General features: G+C 39.2%; 1 protein-coding gene across 15 annotated transcripts in view; it reads left to right on the top strand.

Annotated features, from left to right (window-relative positions):
• Positions 1-26,289, top strand: part of SYTL2 (synaptotagmin like 2) — an 84,568-nt gene that overhangs the window by 52,282 nt on the left and 5,997 nt on the right. For 7 of the 15 annotated variants that reach the window (XM_068140371.1, XM_068140323.1, XM_068140344.1 and 4 more), the window contains 5 exons: positions 4,143-4,275; positions 7,278-7,350; positions 7,877-7,976; positions 9,000-9,878; positions 10,631-15,897. In XM_068140371.1, the coding sequence (XP_067996472.1) occupies positions 4,143-4,275; positions 7,278-7,350; positions 7,877-7,976; positions 9,000-9,878; positions 10,631-14,133 (4,688 nt within the window). In that variant the 3' untranslated portion in view covers positions 14,134-15,897. The other 8 variants (XM_068140390.1, XM_068140420.1, XM_068140401.1 and 5 more) reach the window with 8 other exon arrangements.

Below are 26,289 nucleotides of genomic sequence, written 5' to 3' on the forward strand. Positions count from 1 at the left end.
CTTGGTGCTCACTTGATGGTAAATATTACATTCTGAAGGTCTTACTTGATTATCTTGGGAAGATAATGTGTTCTGTTTAACATCAGAAGTAAATAGTGTTTTGTTTGGAAAGAAACAAAATGAGAGCAGAACGTAAGATCCACTCTACTGGATCAGATCAGAAACCTAGCTCTCAGAATGTTAAGTGATGGAAGTGAGCTCTGGGGATCATCTAGTCCAAGCCTTCTACTACAGCTGTCTCACCTGGAGTACGTTGCATAGGAACATGTCCAGATGGGTTTTGAAAGTCTCCAGAAAAGCAGACTCCAAACCATCCTGGGCATCCTGTTCCAGTGTTCTGTCATCCTCAAAGTTAAAATGTTCTTCTTTATATATGTTCTTCTGTGTTCTGATTTGTGCTGATTTCCCCTTGTCATGTTACTGGCCAGCACTAAGAGTCTGACCCCATCCTTTAGATACTGATAAGCATTGATAAGATCCCCTTTCAGTTGTCTTCTCCAGGCTAAAGAGCCTCTGATCTCTTTATTTATAAGAGAAATTACCTCCAGTACTCTCATCATCATAGAATAGAATAGACCAGGTTGGAAGAGATCTTCACGATCATGGTGTCCAATCCAACCCACCTAAACAACTAAACCATGGCACCAAGCACCCCATCAAGTCTCCTCCTCAGGACCTCCAATGATGGTGACTCCATCACCTCCCCGGGCAGCCCATTCCAATGGACAATCACTCTCTCTGTATAGAACTTCCTCCTAACATCCAGCCTAAACCTCCCCTGGCGCAGCCTGAGACTGTGTCCTCTTGTTCTCGTACTGCCTGCCTGGGAGAAGAGACCCTGTCTACAACCTCCCTTCAGGTAATTGTAGAGAGCAATAAGGTCACTCCTGAGTCTCCTCCTCTCCAGGCTAAGCAACCCCAGCTCCCTCAGTCTCTCCTCATAGGGCTTGTGTTCCAAACCCCTCACCAACTTCATTGCCCTTCTCGGGACTCGTTCCAACAAGTCAACATCCTTCCTAAACTGAGGGGCCCAGAACTCATAGCCTCTGCTAGACTCTGTCTAGTAGATCCTTGTCTCGAACTGAGGAGCACAGACCTGGTCATAACACTCCAAATGTGGCCTAACTAGGGCAGAGTAGAGGGGAAAGAGAGCCTCCCCAGCACCTTGCCTCTGAAAGTTCCTGGCAATGTGTGTAGGCTCCAAGGCCAGGACTAGCCTGCAGCCAATTTGAAATAGAGGAAATATTTTCTGGATTACTATTTTTTGTCCCCATTAATTTCTTTAGAAAGTTCTTTAAAGCCATAAAACTTTACCACTAACTCTCAACACGTTGTATCTTGAGGCATTTTAAAATGAAGATTTCCCACAGAAGGAGTGACCATTTCCCATTCTGGTTTTGAACTGATCGCCATTAACATTACCCTTGAGAGAGAAAGTGAACAGTCATCTATCGTTACAAAACCATATATAATACAGTATACAGAACTTTATGGACTTCTGTTATCAATCTCCCTCCATCTGGCCGCCTAATCTGAAGATTCTTGGTCTATTTTATTGTTCTTTATACAGAAAGTTGGGGGGAGTTGTGGTGTGGTGCTTTTTTTTTCTTTATTTTTTTGTTAGAGAATTTGAGCCCTGTTTCCTCTTAACCTCCTCTAGTTCTACTAAATCCTTTTGACCTAGAGGCATGCCTCTTATGTGTGACTGTTTGAGGCTGTCCCCTTAAGAAAGGGAATATTGTGGTCAGATGTTTGTAAACGAAAGATGGATCTAAACTAATTTCATTGGTAGATTGGGGGGAAGCACCTTTTGAACTGGGAGTACAGCAGAGAATCCTGGGCATTCCTGCACTTTTCTGGTCAGTCTGTCTTCCCCTCCTTCGGTGGCTTGCAGCTCACAGCTGCTGGGCTCTCGGCCAGGTTTGGCCTTGAAACTGATAAACTGCAAGGCCTGTACTAACCGCTTTCCAATTAACACATAACTGCTTTTAATTAATTTTCTCTTTTCTCTCTTTCTAACCCTCTCTGGGGAAAGGGGGAGAGAAGGGGGAGCAGAGGTGGGGAAACCCCCCTCAGTAGAGGAGGGAACTCTCATTTCTGTGTTACTTTGTTGTATATTTCTGTATATATTGTAAACACTGTAAATTCTGTATATATTTCCCTGCGTTCCCTAAACTGCTTTGTAAATATACAGCACCCCCTCCTTTGCTAATCCGGCTGTGAGGTTTTTTTTCCCTTTCAACTTTCTTCCCTCTACTCACAGTGGGGGGGGGAAGGGCCTGGCCTTTCCCTCAACCCTTCGACATGATTCTACCAGATTGTAGTGAAATTTGAGTGTGTGTGGTTATTTATTTATTTTGAAGTTCTCTGAACTGATTTTGCTGTGTGAAGCAAGTAAAGTACTCAGTAGTCAGAATGGACAACAGTTTGCTATTTACTGTAGGCTTCATTACTACAATTCAGCCTTGGTTTTCAGTGGCTAATCCTGCAATTTTACATGTGATTAGTGGGGCACATTTGTGGTTTTGGCTGGTTTTGGACTTGAATGTTATGAAAATCAGCTGTCAAATTATAGCTAAATTTTACAGTAATTTATAGCATAAAGAAAAGTACTGAAAGCCATATTATCTTAAAGGAAGGTTAATTACTCCTAGTCTTGCTACTTGAACAAAGGGACTCACAGACACATTCAGAACTACATGCAACTACTTGGTTTAAATGACTTTTTAGATGTAAAGATACTTTTGCTCATAGTGGGAATAGTCTTACTTTTGCCTGCTAAGAAATTCTTCATTTCTCAACTATTAAAGTACAAAAAGCCGTAGAGGAAATAGTCTTATATTTTTGACTCTGAAAGAGGCTGTCAAAATAGAATTCTGTCCTACCCCAACATGAAATGCAAATGTATTTGTGTTTGCTAAATGAACTGGAGGATAATGAACTGAATCTGCTTGCTGGTGGACAGCAAGTTCTCCTTGGAACAACAATGTGCCCTTGTGGCCGAAAGAGCCAATGGTATCCTGGGATGAATCAAGAAAAGTGTGTCCAGCAGGTCTAGGGAAGTTCTTCTACCTCTCTACTCTGCCCTGGTGAAACCACATCTGGAATAGTGTGTCCAGTTTTGGCCTCCCCAGTTCAAGAAAGATGGAGAAATGCTGGAGAGAATCAAATGGAGAGCCACGAGGATGATTAGGGGACTTGAGCATCTCCACTATAAAGACAGACTGAGATCCCTGGGGCTGTTTAGTCTTGAGAAGACTGAGAGGGGATCTCATCAATGTGTATAAATATCTGAGGGATGGGTGTCAAGAGGAGGTGGGCAAGCTCTTTTCAGAGATGCACAGTAATAAGACAAGAAACAACAGGTTCAAACTTTAACACAGAAGCTTTCACCTCAACACAAGGAGAAACTTCTTTACAGCGAGGGTGATGGAGCACTGGAACAGGCTGCCCAGAGAGGTTGTGCAGTCTCCTTCTCTGGAGACTTTCAAAATCCACCTGGATGCATTCCTATGTGGACTACCCTAAGTGATCCTGTTTTTGCAGTGGGCTTTGACCTGATGATCTCTTGAGGTCCCTTCCAACCTCTAATATACTGTGATACTGTGAGCTGGGGATTTTTGTTTGGCTGATTTTTTTTTTCTTAACTACTTCTGGTAATTTTATTCATAAAGTATTAGCCACCTGTGTAAATTAGAGTTATTACCAACTTCCAGTTTACTGCTGTAGGAAGAGAATAATTGTCTTGATTAAACAAACTTCAACATATTTTCAGATTCCTATGGCTTAATTGTTTTTGTTTCCTCAGGGCACTTACATTTTTTTAAAATGTTTATCTAGCTGCAAAAAATGACAGGATCAGTCTTTTCCAGAGCTGCCGTAGCAAATTCCCCTTAGGATCACTTTAAGGTCTAAAGCAGATGTGCCTGGAGTAGTAGAGCAACGTATTCAGAACAGCATCTGACATTCATAGTAGCATTAAAAAACAAACAAACAAAAAATTCTTTAGAAGTCACCAGATCCTGCAACTGTAGTGGACTTCTGAAGTAGCTGTAGGACTGAATGCAAATACTTTCATTTGCTTCTTAAGAAATCCTGTATCAACATGCAGCAGATGAAAATACTCTTGTTCCATGTTTTAGCTGAAATGAGTCAGAACAAACCAAGCAAAGCAAAGAACAGCTGGGTGAGCAATGTTAATAAAGAAGTCTTTGTACCACCAGAGCTACATGGCACTGGGGAACATCAGGAACAACAACTGAAATTTAATTCAAGGTAAGCTGTTTAATCATACTTAATATGTATATATGGGGACTGGTGAAGCTTGTGAGCTCTAAGTTCCATCCAAAGTATTGTACTTCCCTCTTATTTCCAAGATCATTGAATATTTCCTCAGAATCAACCTAGGAATCCATGCATGTGAAATGCTGACAAATCGTAGTTCTGTATTGTTAATTGTTTCACATTCAAATGAAGAGCAATCTTTAGTTTACTTCTTCAAGGAAAAAGTTGTCAGTGGTGTATAGAATGGCCCCACACATGTTCTCATCTCACAGTTTGGTCTGGCTCCCAGAATTTAGGGCAGAATTTTCCTATTAGAAAACTCTGCAATAACCTCTGCATCTCTTCAGTCACTTAAAGCAGACTATTGATTCAGTGTCTGCTGTACGCTTGCATCATACTAAGAAATTGCTCTTTTAGAACTTTCCAGCTTTTTGGGTGCACAGATTTTTTAGGTGCACCTCTGAGACTTTTTAAGGAGGCCATATGCATTTCAGGTGAAAAGAACCAGAATCTTTAGATACTTATGGAAAATATGTCTGAATCTCTGGAATAGAGAGGCTTCCATTCAGAGTAAGGCCAGATGGTCAGTTTGGATATGCTCGAATGACAGGAAATTGTTTTTGCTGCAGGAAAGTGAATAAGTAGTTTCTGAACTACAGAGTGTTTTGTATTAAGTCACTCTCTCAAGTCTGTAAATGTCCCTAACAGCTCCATTTTGCTTTGAAATAACCTGCATTGATTTCTGAGAGACACATACCTTCCCCATAAAATACCTACATGTAGTAATTTGTTAGCTGTGTGGAAAGCTTTCAGAAAGCTTACATTTGAAAAGGAAAGTGCTGATCTCTTTGCTTAGAGTGGCAGCAGGTAGAAATGAAACATCTTTAAATGGACAGGTTCCTTAATATCTTTGAAACAAGAACCAAGGTGTAACACAGATAATTATTGCTTGTGCTTTCAGTGAACAGAGTGATCTAAGAGACAGTTACTTCTTAAGATGGCTGGTTTACTTCTGATCAGCTCTTTCTTGTCTGTCTTCTAAGCCTCTGTCTGTACCTCACTGTGTTTTCCTTTTGCAGCAATGCTTGTCTCCTACTATGCTTTTGTACAGTATCTAGTAGCAGTTGAATCTTTCCCTTTTTTTGTTCTGCAAACTGGGCATGCATGTTCATGTTGAATAGCACCAAGTGTAAGTATTTGCCTGCAAATCTATAACCTTTCTCTAGAATTGCTAAAGCTTTTGTCTTGTTGCCTCTTGGTTCCTGTCCAGTGCTGTCCAGTCTGTGTGGAGTGTGGGCCTTTATTGTGGTTCTCAGCCTTTTGTCTTGCTGAATTGCAGTGTAGGAGGTTTTTAGTCTGGGTGTATTTATCAGTTTGACTTCATACACTCTGAGATACACTGCATTCACAAAGCTAATCTGGGAAATGTTTGTTCCCTTTTCCCATCTCTGTAGGTTGAAGGTAAACTTGTATTTCCAGACCCTTTGTTGTGAAACTTAGCTGTAAGACCCTGGGTGAGCAAGGAAGAGATACAGAAATTTAGGGCTATGATTACAACTGGTATCTTTTTCCTAGCCTTATTTTCAGGCCGTTTAGTACTGTGTCACTTATGGAGAAGATAAATTATGTTTTTCCATTTGTAAAATGGTTTTTGCATTTGTGAAAAAAAATGTAATTAGGTTTTCCAACTTGTAGAACAGTCTCGAGCCTTGCAGCCTTTCAGTGATGGCTGCCAGATTTTTTTCTAAACCTCAAGGTTAACTGTATTTACACTGGAGAAGACGGGAAAGTTGTTCTCCCCTCAGAAGGGCAGACAATTGCCAGTTGCTTGATTGGAGAGATCTATCTCCATGTGAGGAGGCAATTCCTGTTTGAAATTGGAACTTGGTGAGAGCTGGGAGCTGTTTTGTCTTGCGATGCCACATCTACCCTCAAAATTATTGTCTCATGGCTCTGCTACTTACCAGGCTATCTGAAAGTCTTTTCATGCATACCCAATATTGCTGACAAAAGAAATATTCTATGTTGAAATCTCCTTATACATCTGTATTGAAAAAAACATAGGAGTTGCTTTCCTTCCAAGCTTGGGGTCATATTTTCTACTTGGAGGATATTCCTTTTTCTTGCCTTGACTGTTTTCCATGCCAGCATTTTCTGTGTGAAGTTAAGATACTGAATGCGGTTATGTAAAGCCCATATTTAAATCCACACCTAACTTCCACCTTCAAAACAAAAGCAAATACTTTTTAATATCTGACATATTTAGACAAACTAAATTTACAAAAACTCTGATTAATTGTGGGGGGGAACCCTTGCATCAGTCTGCAAATAGATGAAATAGTTCTTGATATAATGTAGGCGCTGTCTCTTCTGTCTGATTTAACTTCTCCTTACCTAGGCTATAGTTAGTCAGAATCACAAGCAATAACTTGCTTCTGTTATGCTATCAAACCACCGATTTTATAGATCTTAGTTGAAGGAATAGTATATAAGCTCTACCTCTGAGGGATGTGGCATGCCACAGTGGTTGGTTGATGTTGGTTTTTGGTAGTGTTTTTTTGTTGTTGGTTGTGGTGGGTGGTTGTTTCGTTTTGTGTCTTGCACATTTTGCCAAACTCTGCTTTTATCAGATTTTGGCACTTTCCTCCACTTTGATTTCAGTCCTAGAAGTATAAATGTAGGACAAGGATGGAGACAGCAGTACTGACATTGTTTGGAGAGTTGTTTTATTTACATAAAGCTTGCTCAAAGATCTAAAAGATACCAAAAATGGTTTCTGTTATGCCAAGCAGAAGTTGTGTTGAATTCTTTAACAAGCAAAAAAATGCTTGCAAGGAAACAAAGCAGCAGGAATGTCCTTTTGCTGTGGAAAGAAGTTCATGTGCTGAGAGGTTATATTCAAGCATGTATAAATGAATCTTTGGTTTACTTTTTCACAAAGGCTTAAACTAATTTCTCATTTGCTGAAGCTGTTATATGCTTTTTCTTTACAGTTCAAAAACAACAATGTCTCTGCTAGCCAAACCAGAGGAAACACATATGAAGACGACAGTCTCACCAGTGAAGGTATTGAATATAGCATAAGTTATCTTTGACACTTTGCATTTATTTTCTTCTGTGATAAAGTTAATTAAAAGTTTGAGGAATAAAGATAGTAAGTTTGGGGGGGTTGGTGGAAATAGTTTTGGAGGGAGATGATGGAAAGTACTAAAAGTTATTGCTTGACGTAATTTCTAACCTCTTCAGCCCTGGAAAGAATTGTCCTGCTGTGTTCCGGTATCTCTGAAGTCACAGAATTAGAGATAAAATTATTTAAATTGCAACAACTTGGGATTTTCTAGTGTCTTTAAGAAGTGGCTTATCTCTGCTGTTGGTAACTAGAAAAGGAGCAAGATGGAGGCCATCACAAGCACTTTTGATAGTTCTTTCGTTCATATTGTTCAGTTTTTTTGTATCAAATGAAGCATGCTTTCAGACTGCTGTCAGGGTAGTGAGGCAGAGGAATTCACTGCCTTTCATTTATTTTGTCAAGACTGTAGTGGTGTAATAATATTTGACTTCAATTATAGTGGTTTGGGGATTTTTTTTTTAGCAAAGGAGAAATCCATTTAATTCCACTGCATCAGGTGATACCTTAAACAGTGAGGAATCAGAAAACAGAGCAGTCACTCCACCTCAGTTATCAAAGAAAGGTAAGTATACTTATTTAGCATATGACTGAATTTTTTGTGGTTTATATGTTTTTTGTTGTTTTGGTAGGTTTTTTTTTACTTTTATTGATGCTCTTTGTAAGATACCAATCTTAACTACTTGAAGTTATCCCAAGCCCTGTGTAAAATGTGTATGTACTCAGGAAATGTATGTTTGTGAGAGTAAATGGATTTTACTTCCTTTTTTTTTTACTTTGTAGTTCTACTCAGTATTAAGCATATGAGAGGCCTGTTTGTCCTCAGCTGCTGTTAAGAGAACAGAGACATTTCCTTGAATTTGGCATAGTTGTCTTTATGGTCTTGCAGTCATTGTTGTTATTGGCTCAAAAGAAGCAGTTTAACTGTTTGATCTTTATTTTCCCCCTTTGTTTTCTCAGTCCTATTTGTTTTCAAATCCTTCCTTTTCTGCAGTATTCTCTGCAAGCAAGTAGATAAGTGATGATACATAACAATGCAGGCATTTGAAGCTGTAATTTACAGACTCGTACATGGAAATGAGTCTCCTATCTCTGTTGTGAAGCTTATTAACATGGACAAGGACTTGCCCATCAGGAATAATAAAAACAATTATTCCCCTACCAGGAGGTCATTTATGAGTTTTACCTTGTTCCATATGAATGTCGAAATAGCCTGTTTCCAGTTTTGAAAGTTTACATTCTGAACCTGAAGAGGTCAGTGTGTATTAAAAATCTGCCTTTCCCAGCAAACTTTGTCCCTTGCAGGACTAATGCTGATCAAAAATGGGATGCTGTCTCTGTCTTTGGAATTATCAAGTAGGTAATATTGCTAGAATTAGAAATAACTTTAGGATTTTAATCTGCTGAAAAGTCCTATTGCATACAAATGAAATTAACACTTACGTTGAATTTTTGCCTGTGTTTTACCATGGATCTTTTTAATAAACCTATTATTATGACTGTATTTGAGAACTTCACTGCCATATCCCTCTGTTTATGCAGATGAACATCATGTAAACTTGTGATTTCTTTTCTATATATCTTACAGAGGTCTTGTCATTATCAGAAGAGAGCCAACCTAAACTGAACTTACAAAATGATGAAACAGAGAAACATACAAAGCCTTCTGTAGAAGCTACTGATGAATCACAGAAAGGACTAATTAAGCGTCCTGTCCCAAAAGCTAGAAAGTTAATTCACAAAGCAACAGATCCTGTGTCACAGAGAGAAGTTGTTCCAAAACCAGCCAAATGGACCGAGAAGATGAATGGTGCTGGTACACCACCCAGGGGCATTCTGAAGCGCAGTTCAAGTTCAAGTTCCACTGACTCAGAAGCTCGTGTTAGTCAGATGTTAGATGTTCAGAAAAGGAATGGTCTTCCTACCACAACTATTTTTGAAGGAGAAGCTGAGAAGAACTCTCTTACAGAAGAAGCTGAAGACTCCACACAAAGTTCACTGGAAAAATTAAAACAAGTGAGGTTCTCATGTAGTATAGGTAAAGGAGAACCTCTGCAAGGCCCAAGGGTATACCACAGCAGAGAAAAAGCAGAGTTTGAATTGTTAGAAACTGACAAAATAAAGAGTAGTGAAAATGTTGCTATTGGATCAGATTCACTTGCGAACATGGAAGTTTCTCCTGTAAAGCCTTTTGGAACCAGTTCTTCAGCTTTACAAACAAAACCAATAGATGGCTTACAAGGAGGTCCATCGACATCTGGCCCTTGTGACACTAATAGGTCAGGCTTCCTGGCTAATCAAACCTTGCAGGGAAAGGCAGTTACTCCTGAGCAACTTGATACTTCACAGAAGACCTCCAGCAATACCTTGCCAAATAGCAATAATGAACTGAGTGGTGATGAGACACATGAAAATAAATTCAACCAGACTCTGAGCCATGGATCAAAGTCACACAGAAACTTTACTGGTAAGAGACTAGTGGGAATGGAGAACAGTTTGTAGTAACATATAGCATGTGTTCATTAATGCTTGAATTGCTTGCGTCTAAGAAATAACAAGCAGGAAGCAGAAATGGTAAGAATGTGCTGCATATTGCAGAACTAAATTAAAAAAACACTTTTCTGTATTTTAATGTTCTAATGTAGTAATTTTTAAAAAAATATCTTTTATTGGTAGTCTTAAGAATTAACAATCAGATCAGAGGCTGGACAGTCACCTGTATTGTGAATTATGGAGGAGAAGTGATAGCATTTGGATAAAATTCATGGTAGATCTGTCTGCACAGGAACTGGAGTAGTTTTGGTATACTGCTGTCAACTGCTCTTGGTAGTAATCCAGTTGTGACTTGGGCATTTGATTATGGGACTAAACAAAAATATGCTGGGTTGTCCTTCCCCAGCCCAGCTCTCCACCTCAACTTGCCCCCCTTCAATGTGGCCATTTTCCTTAGGATGAGAATAACCAGTCTTAACTGCTTGCACCTTCAAAAGTAATATGATTAATCTTCCAGAAGGATATCTCCTTGCATGAATCTATTTTTAACTTTACCTGCAGTGTTGCTCTTACAATAAACACAAGGACAGAGAACTCTTTTTCTGTGCCAAAAGTTTAAAAACCCTCAGAACTGAGTGATTTGTTCTGTTTTGTTTTTCCAAGATATGTTGAACATTTGTAGAGTTGTGTGTCTGATTCCTAACTCTAAGTTTGTTTACGTTGTAGAAAAGCATCAGCTTTCTGCTAAGACAGAAGTACATGTGGTGTCAAATACCAGTTCTACAAGCCTTCAACAAGGTAAGCCTGATCTTGTTGAGGAGCGAGATGTTAAAGCCACTTTCAAGCCTGACAAAAATGCTGAGGAACTCGTTAAAGTGGCTGATGAATCTGTATCAAAAGTTTTAGATTGGTTTAAAAGAAGTTCCAGTACTGAAGACAGGAAACATTTTTCAGCCAGATCCCAAGACAGGGAACCCCAAGAGGAAGTGAACATCTCATCCAGAACAGCAGTTCCTCCTGCAGAACAGAGTGGGCCTAGCATGGATAGAAAAACAGAAGTTACAAAAGAGGTAACATTTGGAAAGATTAAACAACAGAATAGTATTTCACCTACATTTATTTCAGAAGATGCAGATCTGATAGAGAGAATGAAACGTAAGAAGGGGGAAGAAAACGAGGAGCAGAATTACAAATCACTAATTGAAATTGACTGTACAAGAGTTCAAGAAGTAGAACATGGTCAAAAAATCAAGCAACAAAATAAAAAATCAAGTTTGATGGAACATGAAGAGCACAAGCTACCAGCTCAGAAATATCAGTCAGAGAAGGCAATACAAGAAAAAAGAAGAATAAAGGAGATCAGAGCATTCTGGGAAAGGGATAAATCTGTTCCCAGTCGTAAAGAGAGAGAAGTTAGTATCAATGCTAATGCATCAGGTGGTGGTGCATTGAAAGGTCTCAGAGATACTGAGAAAATAAAGCCTACTGCTATATACCTACCTAGTGGATCAGGTGATCAAAGCAAGTATACATTAAGAAGCTATGGACTAAGTTGTATAAGTCAGGCTTCAAAAAATGAACATCAGAACTCTTATGACCTTGGGCCAGTCCATCCACATGAAAAAGTAGAAAGAACAGCCTCATATGATGGTGAAGTTCCTGAATGTACAGAGCTGCCAGAAGCCAGTAACTGGCAGCCAAGAGTTGGTGCTACTTTATGTTTCCCAGAAAGCAAAGATGAGAAGGAAACACTTAAACAAAAAGCTGCTGCTCCTTATCAACAGAAGCCAAATATCCAGGTTTTGTCTTTAAAAGAAAAAATGAATGAGAAGTCCAAGAATCAAATTGCAGATCCTTCACAGTTCCAGAGTCTGAGAAACTTCTGGGATACTGGAATTAAATTACAGAATAACGTTGATTGGGAAGCTGTTTCTTTGCCAAATAATGCTAGTTTAATAACCTGTGAAGTAAAATCAAAGGAAGATGAAGGCAACAATATATTGAGCAAGCAAGAGTTAATTCAACAATCACAAACACCTGAGAGAGAGAAAACACAGAAACTAGATCCTGTAGTACATGAACTGCCTCTGAGATCACCTACCCTGAATGTGACACACACACAAAATACAGACACTGTCCAGCTGGACAGAAAACCAGTTATATCAAAACCCCAGGACGAGATTGGCCTTTCACAGCAAGAAGTTAAAGACTGTACAGAAAAAAATATTGTTTCATTAAAAGAGCATCATGCTTCCTTGCAGTTGCTCCAGTCACCTGGTGATAAAGATGCTTCCAAGGAGACAGCAGTAGGTGAGTGGCTATGTTTATCTATAGAAAGAGTGGAGAACAAGACTACTTCATTAGATATCAGTCTTCCTAAAAAGGAAGTTTCAGAGACTGTGGATAAGGTTGTCCTGCCTAAAGCTGAGCTTAGTGTATTCATATTAGGCCTGAATAAGTTAGAAAAGGAAGCTTCTGAGACATCATCTAGCTTGAATCTAAAAGAAAACATTTTGAAAGAGTCTGCTTTTCACTCAAATCAGTGCAGGGTCTTTGAAAGAGTGGTAGAACAGAGGCATGGCACTTCTGTTGATCAAAAAGAAGAAATTAGAAAAGGTATGGAAAAAATGAATGTGCCATCAACAGATGAGCATGCAAACAAAGGCCTCAGGAAACTCTTTAGGGAATTTGAACCTCTTTATCTACAGCATCAAGCAGCAGACAAGGATAATACTCTTGAGGGTTCTCAGAGCCCCCGAGCTGGTTTGCAGAACCTGCTCAGAGAAACTTATACATCTCAGCCTTCTGAATATAGAAGGGTGGGATTAAAAAAATCTGATGACATACATAGTATATCACAAAATAATTGTGCTGTAGAACCAATGTGTCAAGAAGATACTGGTCACCCTGAAGAGGTCAGCGAGACCATAGAAAAATCTGTTGCCCCATCCAAGGCCAGTGATTTGAGCTCTGCTTTAGAGAAGCTGGTGACGGAGGCCTCTGAAACACCACCTCCTAAAACAAAACATGCTGATAGTGCAGTGCAGAGAACTGCTGAGGTGGAATTTGAAAACAGGACCTATCAGCATGATGGAGAGTTGCCACAGGAGATCAATGAGACGGTAGAAAAGTCTGCTGCTTCATCCAAGGTCAGTGACTTGAGTTGTGCTTTAGAGAAGCTGGTAAAGAAGGCCTCTGAAACACCACCTCCTAAACAAAAATGTGGCAATAGCACAGTGCCAAGAACCACTGAGGTTGAATTTGAAAGCAGGACCTATCTGCATGATGGAGAGTTGCCACAGGAGATCAATGAGACGGTAGAAAAGTCTGTTTTCCCATCCAGGGTCAGTGATTTGAGTTCTTCTTTAGAAAAGCTGATAAAGGAGGCCTCTGAAACACCACCTCCTAAACCAAAGCCTGCTGACAGCATAGTATGGAGGCCTGCTGAGGTGGAAGCTAGTAGCACAGCTTATGCACATGGTGGAGAGTTGCTGCAGGAAACTGATGAGACCATCGAAAAATCTGTTGCCCCATCCAAGGTCAGTGGCTTGAGTTCTGCTTTAGAGAAGCTGGTAAAGGAGGCCTCTGAAACACCACCTCCTAAACCAAAGCCTGCTGACAGCATAGTATGGAGGCCTGCTGAGGTGGAAGCTAGTAGCACAGCTTATGCACATGGTGGAGAGTTGCTGCAGGAAACTGATGAGACCATCGAAAAATCTGTTGCCCCATCCAAGGTCAGTGGCTTGAGTTCTGCTTTAGAGAAGCTGGTAAAGGAGGCCTCTGAAACACCACCTCTTAAACAAAAACGTGCCCACAGCCAAGTGCAGAGAACTGCTGAGATGGAAGTTAAAAGCACAACTTATGAGTATGATGAAGAGTTACCACAGGAAATCAGGGAGAACATAAGAAAGTCCATTGTCACACATAAGGTTAGTAGCTTGAGTTCTGCTTTAGAGAAGCTGAGGGAGTCCTTTGAAACACCACCTCCTACATCAAAACATGCTGACAGCACAGTGCAGACAACTCCTGAAAAGGATCTTAAAAGCAGGACCTATCAGCATGATGGAATGTTGCTGCAAGAAATCAGTGAGACCATAGAAAAATCTGTGGTGTCTAAAGCCGAAAACAAAGTGTTTGACATTAATTTGCAGAAGCTACTGAAAGAGGTCTCTGAAATACCAGCTTCTGTGCTAGAAAATACAGATAAGAAATCACAAGGTAAAATGTAGACTAGTCAAAGTATGCATGCTCCGTGTCAAGATGAGAGAGATCCTCTTTGAGAAATAGAAGAAACAATAGCAAAAACGTCTGTTTCAAGTATTGCAAAACTCAGTGAATTCAGTAGCTCTTTAGAAGCTCTTCTTCAAGAAGCATCTGAATCTTCATCTCCAGAGTAAAATATCAATGCTTCAGTACACAATCTTGCAGTAAGTGAAATTAAAGATTTTGATATTTCCTAAAGAAATGGATCTATTTATAAAATAGTGAAGAGAAACCTGGCTCCAACTGATCTTCTTTCCATGGAAGGAGAGACCTGTATGACTGCAATCAAAGCACTTGAGACAAATGAAAATGGAAGAAGTGAAAGCACATCCTTGGATGCCTCTGACAATCATTCAGAATTTAAAGCACTGTTGAAATTCAGAAGAACAAGCATGCCAATTAAAGATGAGAGCAGCTCCCTTCAGCCAGAAGGAGATCAACTGCTTAATCTCACAGCATGAGAGCAGTGATGAGGAGGACAGGGATGGCTCAAACTTAGATTCCCTCTTTGGAACTGGAAGTTCAACTTGTGAGCTGTGGTTAAACCTGGCTACCGTTTTTATTTTGCTTTGGTAGCCAACTTGAAATAGGATAACCACAATTCTGTGTGATACTTATTTCTTAAATGAGTGCTGTGGATATGTGTTTGGGAAGGATAGGAAGACAAGTCCATTCTACATTTGGGTAAACCCCTTTAGTAAGAGAAATTTAGCTTCATGAATCAATCACCTTGTTTTCGTGATTAACCTTTTTTTCCTCCTCTTCAAATTAATAACATTGTAATGCTTAAAATCTTGTATTTCTTTTAAATATCCCAGATTAAGGGGGGGGGGGAATTTATTTTTTGGGATTGTACTAATTGGTTGAATGTCAACTTGAGTCAATGCAAAGACTGTGACAGCCATTGAAGAGCTTGAGGTAGAGGAGCTAACATTTTTCATCCTTCCCTGAGATACTGGGAATATTTTCCTCACCTAGGCAAAGTGAGGAATCTGACATTTCCAGGGCTTGCCAGATTACTCTTGAGCCTACTTTGAAAGTGAGGGTCCAGTGGAAGTCAGTCAAAACTCAAAACAAACGAAGGAAAAATAAATTATTTGGGTTTACTTATAATTACAGACAGCAACTCTGTAAGGTCTGATTGGTTGGCTGATGGGGAGGGAAGTGGGATAGGGAGAAGAATATGTCTTCAAGGTTGCTGGAGGAACTAGGTCTGTCTTGATTCTACCTTTGAAGACAACTGCTTAATTTCAGGGATCCAAATATCTCCACAGATGGAGTTTCTGTGGTTGTTACTCAAGTATTGAAACAAAATTAATTTGAGAATAAAACATAACTGACAAACTAAAGGGAAAATCTAAAGTTAGTAACTATTTTTTGTACTAATTCATAACAAGGTAAGTACAAAAGGGCTAACATCTGAGTTTACCATATAGGGCTCTTTGACAATGAAGTACTGCAGTTGGCTGAAACCCCTTTATTAGTTGGTACAGAGATACATACACAGGGTAAATGAGCCAGTCTCACTACTGATGACTGAGAGAAGTGAGAGAGTAAATAGGCATTTAAAATTAGACATTTATTTTGTTTAGTTATAATTTATTTTGTCTTTTCATTTAATGTTCATTGTCATTGCTAATAGTCAAAATAAATTCTCATGAGAAATCCATGGTTGGCTTTTTAGTGACTCACTTGAAATGACAGGTCTGTGTGTGCAGTGTTCATGTGTTTTGTCTCATGACAGGTTCAGAAGAATTAAATCCTGTTTTGATGGCTTTGAAAAGGAGTGCAGATAGGAAAATGCTTTCCAAAAGTCTAGAGGACATTCCATCAGCCACCTCAAGTGAGCACAAAGCTTGTGTGTTTCTCCCATGACCTCCAGTTTGGCTTAAATGTGTTCATGCTGGTCTTCCATAGTGCTTTGCCAAGTACTATTTTGCCAAGTGGTATGTTTCTCACCAAGCTGTATGGAGCTTAGTAGAACTGAACTCTTCTCATATGGTTTAGTTTTCAGTTCTTTGATTCTATTTTGAAGCACCATTGGTTTATGAAGCAGGCATCTTTCAAAGATGCATTCTGTTAATCAGTGATGAACTCTTTGTTGGATGGTTTTTCAGTAGTGAAAGTACTGGCAACTACCCAAAGCAGCACCAGCTGCTGTTGGCTGCTTGCTTGGGTTAAATTAGTAGACAGTAGAAGTATGAAAATATCATCTTAGTTTAGTGGTGCTTCACCTGTGTATTCTAGCAGTTAATATACCAAACTCATTTTAACAGTAACAGTGAGACAAGACTGGACTTCAGATTAATTTCTGACTTCCCACTGTAGCCTCCTAGGATTTATTTTTTTTTAATTTTATTTTAAACTACTACTTCTGTCTTACATTCTCCTGCCCTTGAATGTTTTTATGCTTACCTCCCATCTGATGAGGAAGACATAAACTGAACTGAAATTTGTAAGCTGAAGTATGAAGGTGTAGATTTTGAAAGATGTTGGCTATTGTTGGCAAATTATTCTTCTAATACTACTTATGCTGTTGCTTGCTTCTAACTAGTTTCTAGGTTTCAGGTATGCACTAACACTGTTGTAACAGCACACTGATAGAAACTGGGTCAACATGAGGCTGCTGCTTAGACATAGGCTTGAAGAATGTGTGAAAGAGAAAGCATCTCATATACACAAATCAGCAGAGCCATGGTTAAATACGTTTTGGCTTGGTTTTTGTCATCATTGCTCTTAACTCTACCACTGCCATCCATTTTACCACACTGAAGAGCAAAATTTCTAACTGTGTTTTACTTTCTTCCTGCACAGATAAAGGAAAAATAAATAATCCAAAGGAAGAGTTAGCTCTTAGTGCTGAAGATGGTAAATATATTTTGTATCTGCATGGAAATTTATTGGGTTTTTTTCAATGGCCTTTGTTTGCTAGTGAAGGATTTTTTTTCCAAAGCAAGCTTTTAGAGTTGATTAATTTCAGTGTGACTGAAATGCTTTTGTAGAACTTTGTTGTGGTTTATTGTTCAAGGAATATACTTCTGTTATGGCCTGATGTATCTGTAGAAACTATTTGCAATTTACCACTATAGTATTTTGGCCTTCGGTCATTCAGCTGAAACAGGTACTGAGCTTTGAACGTCAGCTTCTATGGAAGACTTGGCCAAAGTAAATATTGAATTTCCCTCCTTTCATGTGTTGCATTATAAGATACAAGATGACTTTTGCTAGTGCAAAAAAACAATAGCATGAATACATCAGTTGAAAGACAACCTCTCTTACAATCTCTGTCTCAATCCAGCGAAGCAGAATTGCTCCAAGCAATAGATGAACTAACTGCTAGATCAGCTACTGTTGATATCATTGGCCCCTTAGCACATGCCTTACTGTTAAATTTGTCTATATACCTTTAGAAATTCTACATCAAAATAAAAGTTCACGATAAACACAAAAGAAAATAATCAAATAATGTTCCATATAGTAGAATATAACAAACAATTCTTTATTTACTGTGTTTACTAGTTTTAGAGTAGTGCACAGCTGCATTTTTTATCATGTTTTGGATACTAGTAGCCTATAGTATAAATAAAACTATTATATCATAACAAGATGTGTGAGTAAATTAACAAGACTTAAGTACACTACTGCATTTTGCTTTCAGATGGAGACTCCTGCTAAAACCACTTTTCACATTCTGTATGGAACGTGTAGATACTTAGCAGAAAGTTGTATGGGGGTTAAGTTAAATATATTATGTGTGAAGTTTCAAAAATGATAAACACAACCAAACTGATAGCTGTGCAGACAGAAGAAAGCAAGTTTTCTTGCAAATACTATTCCCCTTTTTGTTTTTCTTAGCTCATACACTCACGTTACTGTTGTTATAATACAGCTGCTCCTGTTTTGCATCCTTCAGTGATGCAAAACACAGAAACATGGGGTCTGGAGAAGTCAAAAAAGTTTCCACATAAAATGTAGATGCTATTTATAACATTGCAAAGCTGTTTGTGCTACTGAATGACTGTTGTCAATACTGCACTGAGCAGGTCTGAAGCTACATCAGCATCAAGAAAGGAATGAAAATGCAGCAGGAAGTGAGTAATAAGGTTTTGCAGACAGCACAGAGACTTCTGCAGTGATACTTAAACTAACACATAAAATATCCTGTTTTGTTTAATAACTAACAAGTGATACATCTGTGCTAGATTCTTGCTCAGCAGGGCAACTGCATCTAACTGCAAACTGACAATTACCGATACATTGAGCACTGTTTGAACCTCAATAGCAAAAGCTTGCAAATCTTGCAAACTCTCCTGCCATGTGTATGGTGCTTCACTTTGTGCAATAGCAATGTGCCCCTCTAGCTGGCTGTTTGTTGACAAATAATTCCTTGTCACAGAATGCTCAGTATTGATGCACATCACAATGTGCACCTGGTTCAAAGATAGAGAGCTTTTGGGCATTATTAAATATAAGGCAGGCTTATGCAATTAAGCTTTGTACAGTGAAAGCAAAACATGAGCTTCTACAGAGGTATACAAGAGTTGAAGAGTTGGGCTGCAAAAAAGTGCATTGAGATATGCATCTTAGAACTAACTAGGACTACTTGAAAATTTCTTTTTCGGGTCTAGAAAATTCTTGATTTACATCAATATTCCAATTGCAGTTATTTAGATGGAGTAAATAAAACAATTTGCCTTGTACAGTAACTTCCTACCAAGAGCCTTACAGTGACTTAAAAGTCGATGATATGGTTAGTGCATAAATGCACATATCTGTGTTCTAGTTAAACTGAAAATGTTTTTCTTCATCAGATTTGATCAAAATTTGCTTGCAGCACCCAGGCTTGTACATCCTGTCAAGCAGTGTAAATACCTCTGCTCCTGCAGGCAAAGCTCTTGAATATCTCCTATAATGCTGACCAAAGTAGATTATCCTTCCTCATGGTAGCTTCTCTGAGTCCTAGTGGGTAAAAACCTCACACCTTTCATCCAGGTTGTAAGCTGGTTGTGCATGTGCATGGATTTAATCTGAAATTGTTTGTTTCTAAGTATGTCCTGTTATGGAATCTCACTGTTTTGGTGTACAAAAATATTTTGGAAGCCTTTTGAATTGCTACTCTTCAGTTTCCACAGTGCCTTCACAGCCTGATAAACTGTTTACCAATCCTGACAAACTCAAAGGGCTGAGCAAGTCCATACCATCATTCCTACAAGAAGAGGTAAGTTCAATGTCTGAAATACTGTTCCTAAAGCTTTTGATTACCCAGACAATTCGCATTTGTCAAGTAGTGCTTTCCATGGTCTGCCAAGTCATTTTACTGCTGGACCATGGCATGGAGTTGAGCTTGTGGTGTAGCAGTCAGGAGATGACCCCAAACAGCCAGTGGGTAATCAACCTTTCAGAAGCTTTAGTCCAGTAACCAAAGGCTTATTCATACTGTACAGCTCAACATACAGAGCATGTTTTATCAAAGAGATTGAAGCACGGTGAATGTTTGATATTATTCACAAAAGGGAATCTCTATCCTTAAAACAGGTGGTGGTCTTCCGTCTTCAGAACATACATAAATATGCATACATCTGTTTTCTTCAAAGCCTGAAATCTAAGATGAGCATGTAAGATCATAAGAAAGTTGTCATCTGGTAACCCTTCTCAGAGGGGTATTAGTTTGGTGTTCTGCTTAGGGATGTAGGTTAAGGTACCAGGCTGTTAACTATGTGTAAGTAAAACTTCAGAATTTCCAGCAAAACATTGGGTAATTATCTGTAATAATAAATAGACTGTAAGTCTGTTGTTGTTGTTATCATCATCATCATGGTGTGGGCCTTGGAACAGGTTCTGAGGCCATATCCAAATCTCCTAAAATGACACCAAACACTGATGTGGTAGGTGATTTGTACTGTCTGGGCTCTAACTCCCCAGAGTAAGTAAAGAGATGAGTGGAGACTCTACACCAAGCACAAACTTCCTGTTGTAAATGCCTAAAAGAGGTGACTGTTGGACACAGGGAACAGGAAACTCTGGAGAATAGGAAATATCACTGCTGAACTTGGCTTGGTGTTGAACACCAAGTTATGACTCCCACCTACCTTTTCTCTTTCCTTTTTTTTTTTTTTCCATTTTAACCTGATCTACAAACAGGTAGAACTAATAATTAGTATTCTTCAATTTAGTTTCTTAAAGATATATGTTCCTGTCACCTGATAATAGGGAGATGAGACCAACCTCCACCTCACTCCACTCAAGGAGTTGTAGAGAACAATGAGGTCTCCCCTCATCCTCCTCTTATTCAGACTAAACAACTCCAGTTCTCTGAGCTGCTCCTCACTAGCCCTGTTCTCCAGACCCTTTACCATCTTAGTTTGCCCTTCTCTGGACAAGCTCAAGCAATTGTTTATTCTGATTTTCTCTTACAAATGAAGAAATTATTGTCTAAGTTTGTAGTAAGAAGGACACTAGGGGAAATTAATCCACTATTGAAGGTGCCATCAAAACCAAAATCATTCTTGGCTTTGTGTTGAACACCATCAATTCTTTTTTTGTTGTTGTTTTTATTCTTTTTAAATGCCATAGTGTGAATGTGCATCTGTATGGCAAATGTGCATGCAAAGATTCCTCTTTCCCAAGCTGTTAGCAAATGGTGATGCAAACATTTGAGTCCTGTTAGTGAGGAATATGCACTGGTGGACACAGCCTTAAATGAGAGACAGGAATTTGGGACATAGATACAACAAATACCTGTGACTGTACTATAAAATGAGGAATTGTTGCTTACCCCAGCCCTTACTGCTTCAATGGAAGTATAAGCATGAATATTTTGGGTTCTTTTTCTGTGGCTAGAAAGTTGCCCAGTGGAAAAGCACCTGGGGGTATTGGTTGACAGCCAGCTAAATGTGAGTTAGCATGTGCCCATGTGGCCAAAAAGGCCAACAGCATCCTTGTGTGTGTCAGAACTAGTGTCACCAGCAAGAGTTGAGAAATTATTTGTCCCTCTGTAGAATAGAATAGAATAGACCAGGTTGGAAGAGGCCTTCAAGATCATCATGTCCAACCTATCATCCAACACCACCTAATCAACTAAACCATGCAACCAAGCACCCTATCAAGTCTCCTCCTGAACACTCCAGTGATGGTGACTACACCACCTCCTCAGGCAGCCCATTCCAATGGGCAGTCACTCTCTCTCTGTAGAACTTCGTGTACTTGGTATTGGTGCATCTTCACTTAGAATATTATGTTCAGTTTTGGAGCCTTCACTACAAGGACATTGAGGTGCTGAAGTGTGTCCAAAGAAGAGCAATAAAGCTAGAAAAGGGTCTAGAGCGTGTGTCTTATGAGGAGCAGGTGAGGGAGCTGGGGTTGTGTAGACTGGAGAAGAGGAGGCTGAGATGAGCCCTTACTTGTCTCCACAACTACCTGGAAGGAGGTTGTAGTGAAGTGGGTGTTGATCTCTTCTCCTAAGTAATAAACATTAGGATGATAGGAAGGAACTGCCTCAAGTTGTGCCAGGGGAGGTTTAAGTTGGATATTGTGAAAAATTTCTTCACTGGAAGGGTTGTCAAGCCCAGGCTATCCAGGAAGTGGTGGCTTTCAAGGAGCCTTGCCCTGGATAGGATGGACATTGCTCGGTCCTTAGCTTTTGGCCTCTGAACTGGGGAACAATCCTGATCTGCTGTTACTTAGCAGTATAGACACAGGCCAGAGAGGCTGCAGTAACTGGACTTACTCAAAATTCTCATTCTGGGTATTTATTTCTATAAACATTTTATTAATATGTGTGGAAATTTGCTTTACTAATCTTGCATCTGTTAGTAAAAGATCTGTGACAGCAGCTCAAAACTCTATAAAGGAGAGGAGATTCCTTGTAAATTGTTCATGTATGGAATGCAATGGGGAGATGATGCCAAGGCAGACGTGGCAGGTAAAGCGTTGAGGGATAGTACTGAGACAGAAAGGGATTGTGAACTCGTAACCTGATAATGACCGAGTAAACCAAAACTGCAGTTCCCACATGGAAAAGCAGGGCCAGCCTTGCCCTCTTGCAGGAAAGGCTTTTTGCAAAAGCTGTTTACTCCATCTAGTGCTGTTTTGCTGTCCATGTCACCCTCCAGCAAGCTACTTTCAAGAGAGAGGGTACAGAATAGCATTTGCTACATAGCAGAATGCTTAGGTCTCTTACCAGCCCTTTATCGCTTGCAGAAGGTTGTGTGACATAAGCTGAATTAAATTCTCTCAGTAAAGTTAACTTTGCACTTTTTAATTGGTATTTGAGATTTAAAACCAAAAAAACAAGCCTGATTTTCATTACATTGTTGTTTTTTATAAGCAGTAGGCTTTCCATCAGATAAATTCCCTTTCAGCTTTAAGTGTATGACATAATTCAAGACACAAATTATTCATGTTGCACTAAAAGGCGATTTAAATTCATGCTTCTACTGAGTCTTGGTCTGCGTTACAGTTCTGTTTGGGTTTGATTTTGTGTGTGGGGGGGTTGTTTGTTTTTATGTTCCTTGCAACTATAAAGAACCTACAAAGACTTTCTTTCTGTGATGTTTTTGTAGAGTGATGACAAAGAGACAGATACAGCATCAGAAAGCAGTTATTCCCTTGGCAGAATCAAGAAGAGTCCCAGTTCTCTAACCAATCTTAGCAGCTCTTCTGGCATGGCCTCCTTATCCTCTGTATGTAAACCAAAGCCGTCTTGTAATGGCATTTCGCTTTTGCTGACCTCTTCAGAATTGTTTCAGCTTCTTTCTTATTCCTCTTAATCTCTCCTCCTTGGCTTCTCTGTCTCCTTCCTTCTCAATCTGCTATGTGAACCTGCGCATGTAATTGGCTAAAATTAATTCAGTTTTACTTCTTTTGTTTTCTAGTAATATATTGGAGGCTGCTCAAGACTCTACTGTGCATCATGCTTTATAAATACAGAACCAAGAGATGGATTTTACTGTGAGAATTTATATTTGTAGCTGAAAACTAGGGACAGTTTGTATAAAACAAATATAAAAGGAGGAAGCAAGGGGAGAAATAAGTGAAAGCAAGAGACAGTATTGGTACATGGAGTGTATAATGAAGCCAGTGAACTACCTAACCAAAAGTCATTAGTTTATGTGGACTTTTTGGGGAAAAGTAGAATTTTGAGATATAAAAGATTGTACAACCTTCTCTTTCTACATAAGTAGTGTTTGATTTTCAGTGTTTTATTTAGGCACATCATTCAACCATACAGATTTTATCACTAATTGTGTTGTCAGTACTCTCAGAAGGCCTGTCATGCTAAACTCTTAAGCTCTGCCTTCTGCAAAGAAGATCAGCTGAAGAGATGCATAAGTAATATCTCAAGGATCTCATCACAGACCATCTCCAAATGTACAGCACCCTATCATTTTTATTTCTGCTATCTCAATGCAATCAACTTCTTTGTTTTTTCCTAGAAAACTTGGCTTAACACCTTCTGATTTGCAAATAACTTTCTTTTGTTAATCTGTATAACAGCTGACACTGAAGGGACATGGTTGATTTCTTTACTGTCTGAATTCTGAGCATGCCTTCTACTCTAATCTTGCTGTATCTCGTGAAATGCGATGACTGGACCTATTTTCTTCTGTTGTGTGATACAGGTGAGCGGAAGCCTAATGAGCATTTATAGCGCAGACTTTGGCAATGTTGATGTGAAGGGAAACATTCAGTTTGGTATTGATTATGTAGAACAGCTGAAGGAGCTCCACATTTTCATTTGCCAGTGTAAAGACTTGGCAGTGGCAGATGTTAAGCGACAACGTTCAGACCCGTAAGTACAGAGAATGTATTTTCTTTTAACATGAAAATGAAAACTGATGGCTTTTTCCAGTCACTCTACAGCATGTTGGAGTAAACAACCCAATAAGTAAATGAAGAGGATCTAACATGTTCAGTGGTTTTCCACTCTGAACTGACTGTAGAATTGCCCCTCTGAATTGGTGCATGTATTATCACGGAAAACTCAAAACTTACAGTTTTGAAAGGGGTCTACAAAAAAGCTAGGAAGGGACTTTTTACAGAGGCTTGTAGTGAATAGGACAAGAGGAATTGAAGCTTGAGGAGGGCAGATTTAGATTAGAAATTAGGAAGAATTTACAGTAAGAGTGGTGAGATGCCATAACAGGTTGCTAAGGGAGGTTATGGATGCTCCCTCCCTGGAGGTGTTCAAGGCCAGGTTGGATGAGGCCTTGAGCAGCCTGGTCTAGTGGAATGTGTCCCTGCCAATGCCAAGGGAGTTGGAAGTAGATGGTCTTTAAAGTCCCTTCCAACCCAAACCATTCTATGAATCTATGAAGAATAGGAAATTCCCTTTTAAAATTCAACTTTCCAGATGGTAAGTCCTGCTTTGATAAGACTTCAATAGAATTAGAAACCTAAATATAATATCTAGGTATACTATAGTTAAATGTTCTGTATTTTTATGTGTTTAAGAGACATTTCAACAGATTTCCGCCACCCCCCCCACCCCCCCACCCCCCCATAGTATGAGGCTAATGTCTCACTTTGGAAACTATCGTTACAATTACCCCTGCTGTTCCACTTCTTAAATGTAACAAGCTGAACAAATTAATGGCTAGTTAAGTGTACTTCTTTTTCCTAATGAGCAAATACTTGTGTATTTTGGAAGGGGAGGTTGGTTTTGGTTTGGTTTGGTTTTTATGTGTTGTTGGGGGTGTTTGTTGGTTTCTGGGGAATTGTTTTGTTTGTTGTTTTGCTTTTCTAACAAGCCTGTCTAAATTTTAGGTATGTAAAGACCTACCTCCTTCCAGAGAAGTACAAGCTGGGGAAGCGTAAGACCTCTGTCAAAAAGAAAACTTTTCATCCAGTCTATAATGAAATTCTGCGGGTATTTATCAAACTAATCCTAGATATGAAATACTGCATGCATAAAGTATGAGGAACCTTAACTTTTAGGTAGTGGTGGTCTGGATGCTCTCGAAAGAGAGGTTAGGATGAGAAGGATTGTTCTGGAGAAATACCCGTGTCCTCCCATTGATAGATTAACTGCAGCGTACTCTGGATATAGCATTGAGAACACCAGTTGTAAGTAAGAGCTTAAGATGGTTGAAATAAGTAAAAGACAAGAGTTTTGTTCTAATGTGAAGAAGAGGGCAGTTATAGATGTATAAACCCAGACAGTTTTTTTTTTTAACCTTGTCACTTTCAAACACAGCACTGATTAAAATCCAGCTTCTTTTAATTTTTTTTTATTAACTTTTTTCCCCTGGCAGTATAAAATTGAGAAGGTTCTCCTAAAGAACCAAAGCCTTAATATCTCTGTCTGGCACAATGATACCTTTGGGAGGAATAGTTTCCTTGGTGAAGTGGACCTGGATTTGGGAACTTGGGACTGGAATGATAAATCCAACAAGCAGATCAACTGGTTTCCACTCCAGCCGAGGGTAAGTTACTAAGGCTGAGTTAGCTGGTTTATATTTTCCACTGTGTAAGTGGAAAATCAAATCACTATTGCTTTAGGCCTGGTCTTGTGTGCTCTGTGGGTTTGGTGATGGCTATAAACACAAATACTACTTTATTGCTAGATGGAACATACAGTTCTGAGGCTTCAATTCGTCTAGTAAGCTAGCTGTTATAGGAGGAAAAACTTTCTCATAGTCTGAGGAGTAGGAATTTCAAGGTACTTTTTACTTACATCACATTGCTGCCACAGATACCTGAAGGCGCTTGTTCCATGGATATGATAGAAGCCTCCTTGAGAATATAGAGCAAGTTCAGCAGCAGTTTTAATATCATCTGTAACAACTTTCAAGTCTGCATGCCTATTGTTTGTTAATTGGGTGTCAGCCAAAATCTAAACTTCTAGCCAAGCCACTGCCAGAGGTTCTGGTTTCTTTAATTTTTATTTTTTTCCCCTTGAATTTACTTCATTCCAAACTTGGCTTAATACAGAGTTTAATAATTTGCAGAACAAAACAGGAATGTCATGGTTGCCTTCACTAGTTTAATTCCACTGATTTTAAAACTGCTCTGGGCAAATAAATATTACCAAATGTTAACAGGTGTCATGTACTAGCTACTGGTGGTCTATGACTCTCTATGAAGAAGTGACATATTTTTGTGACTTTTTGCAAAATCACTCC

The sequence above is a fragment of the Melanerpes formicivorus genome, unplaced genomic scaffold, assembly GCF_026170545.1.
Source record: "Melanerpes formicivorus ecotype bairdi unplaced genomic scaffold, bMelFor1.0.p_v2 SCAF_1, whole genome shotgun sequence".
Lineage (NCBI taxonomy): Eukaryota > Metazoa > Chordata > Aves > Piciformes > Picidae > Melanerpes > Melanerpes formicivorus.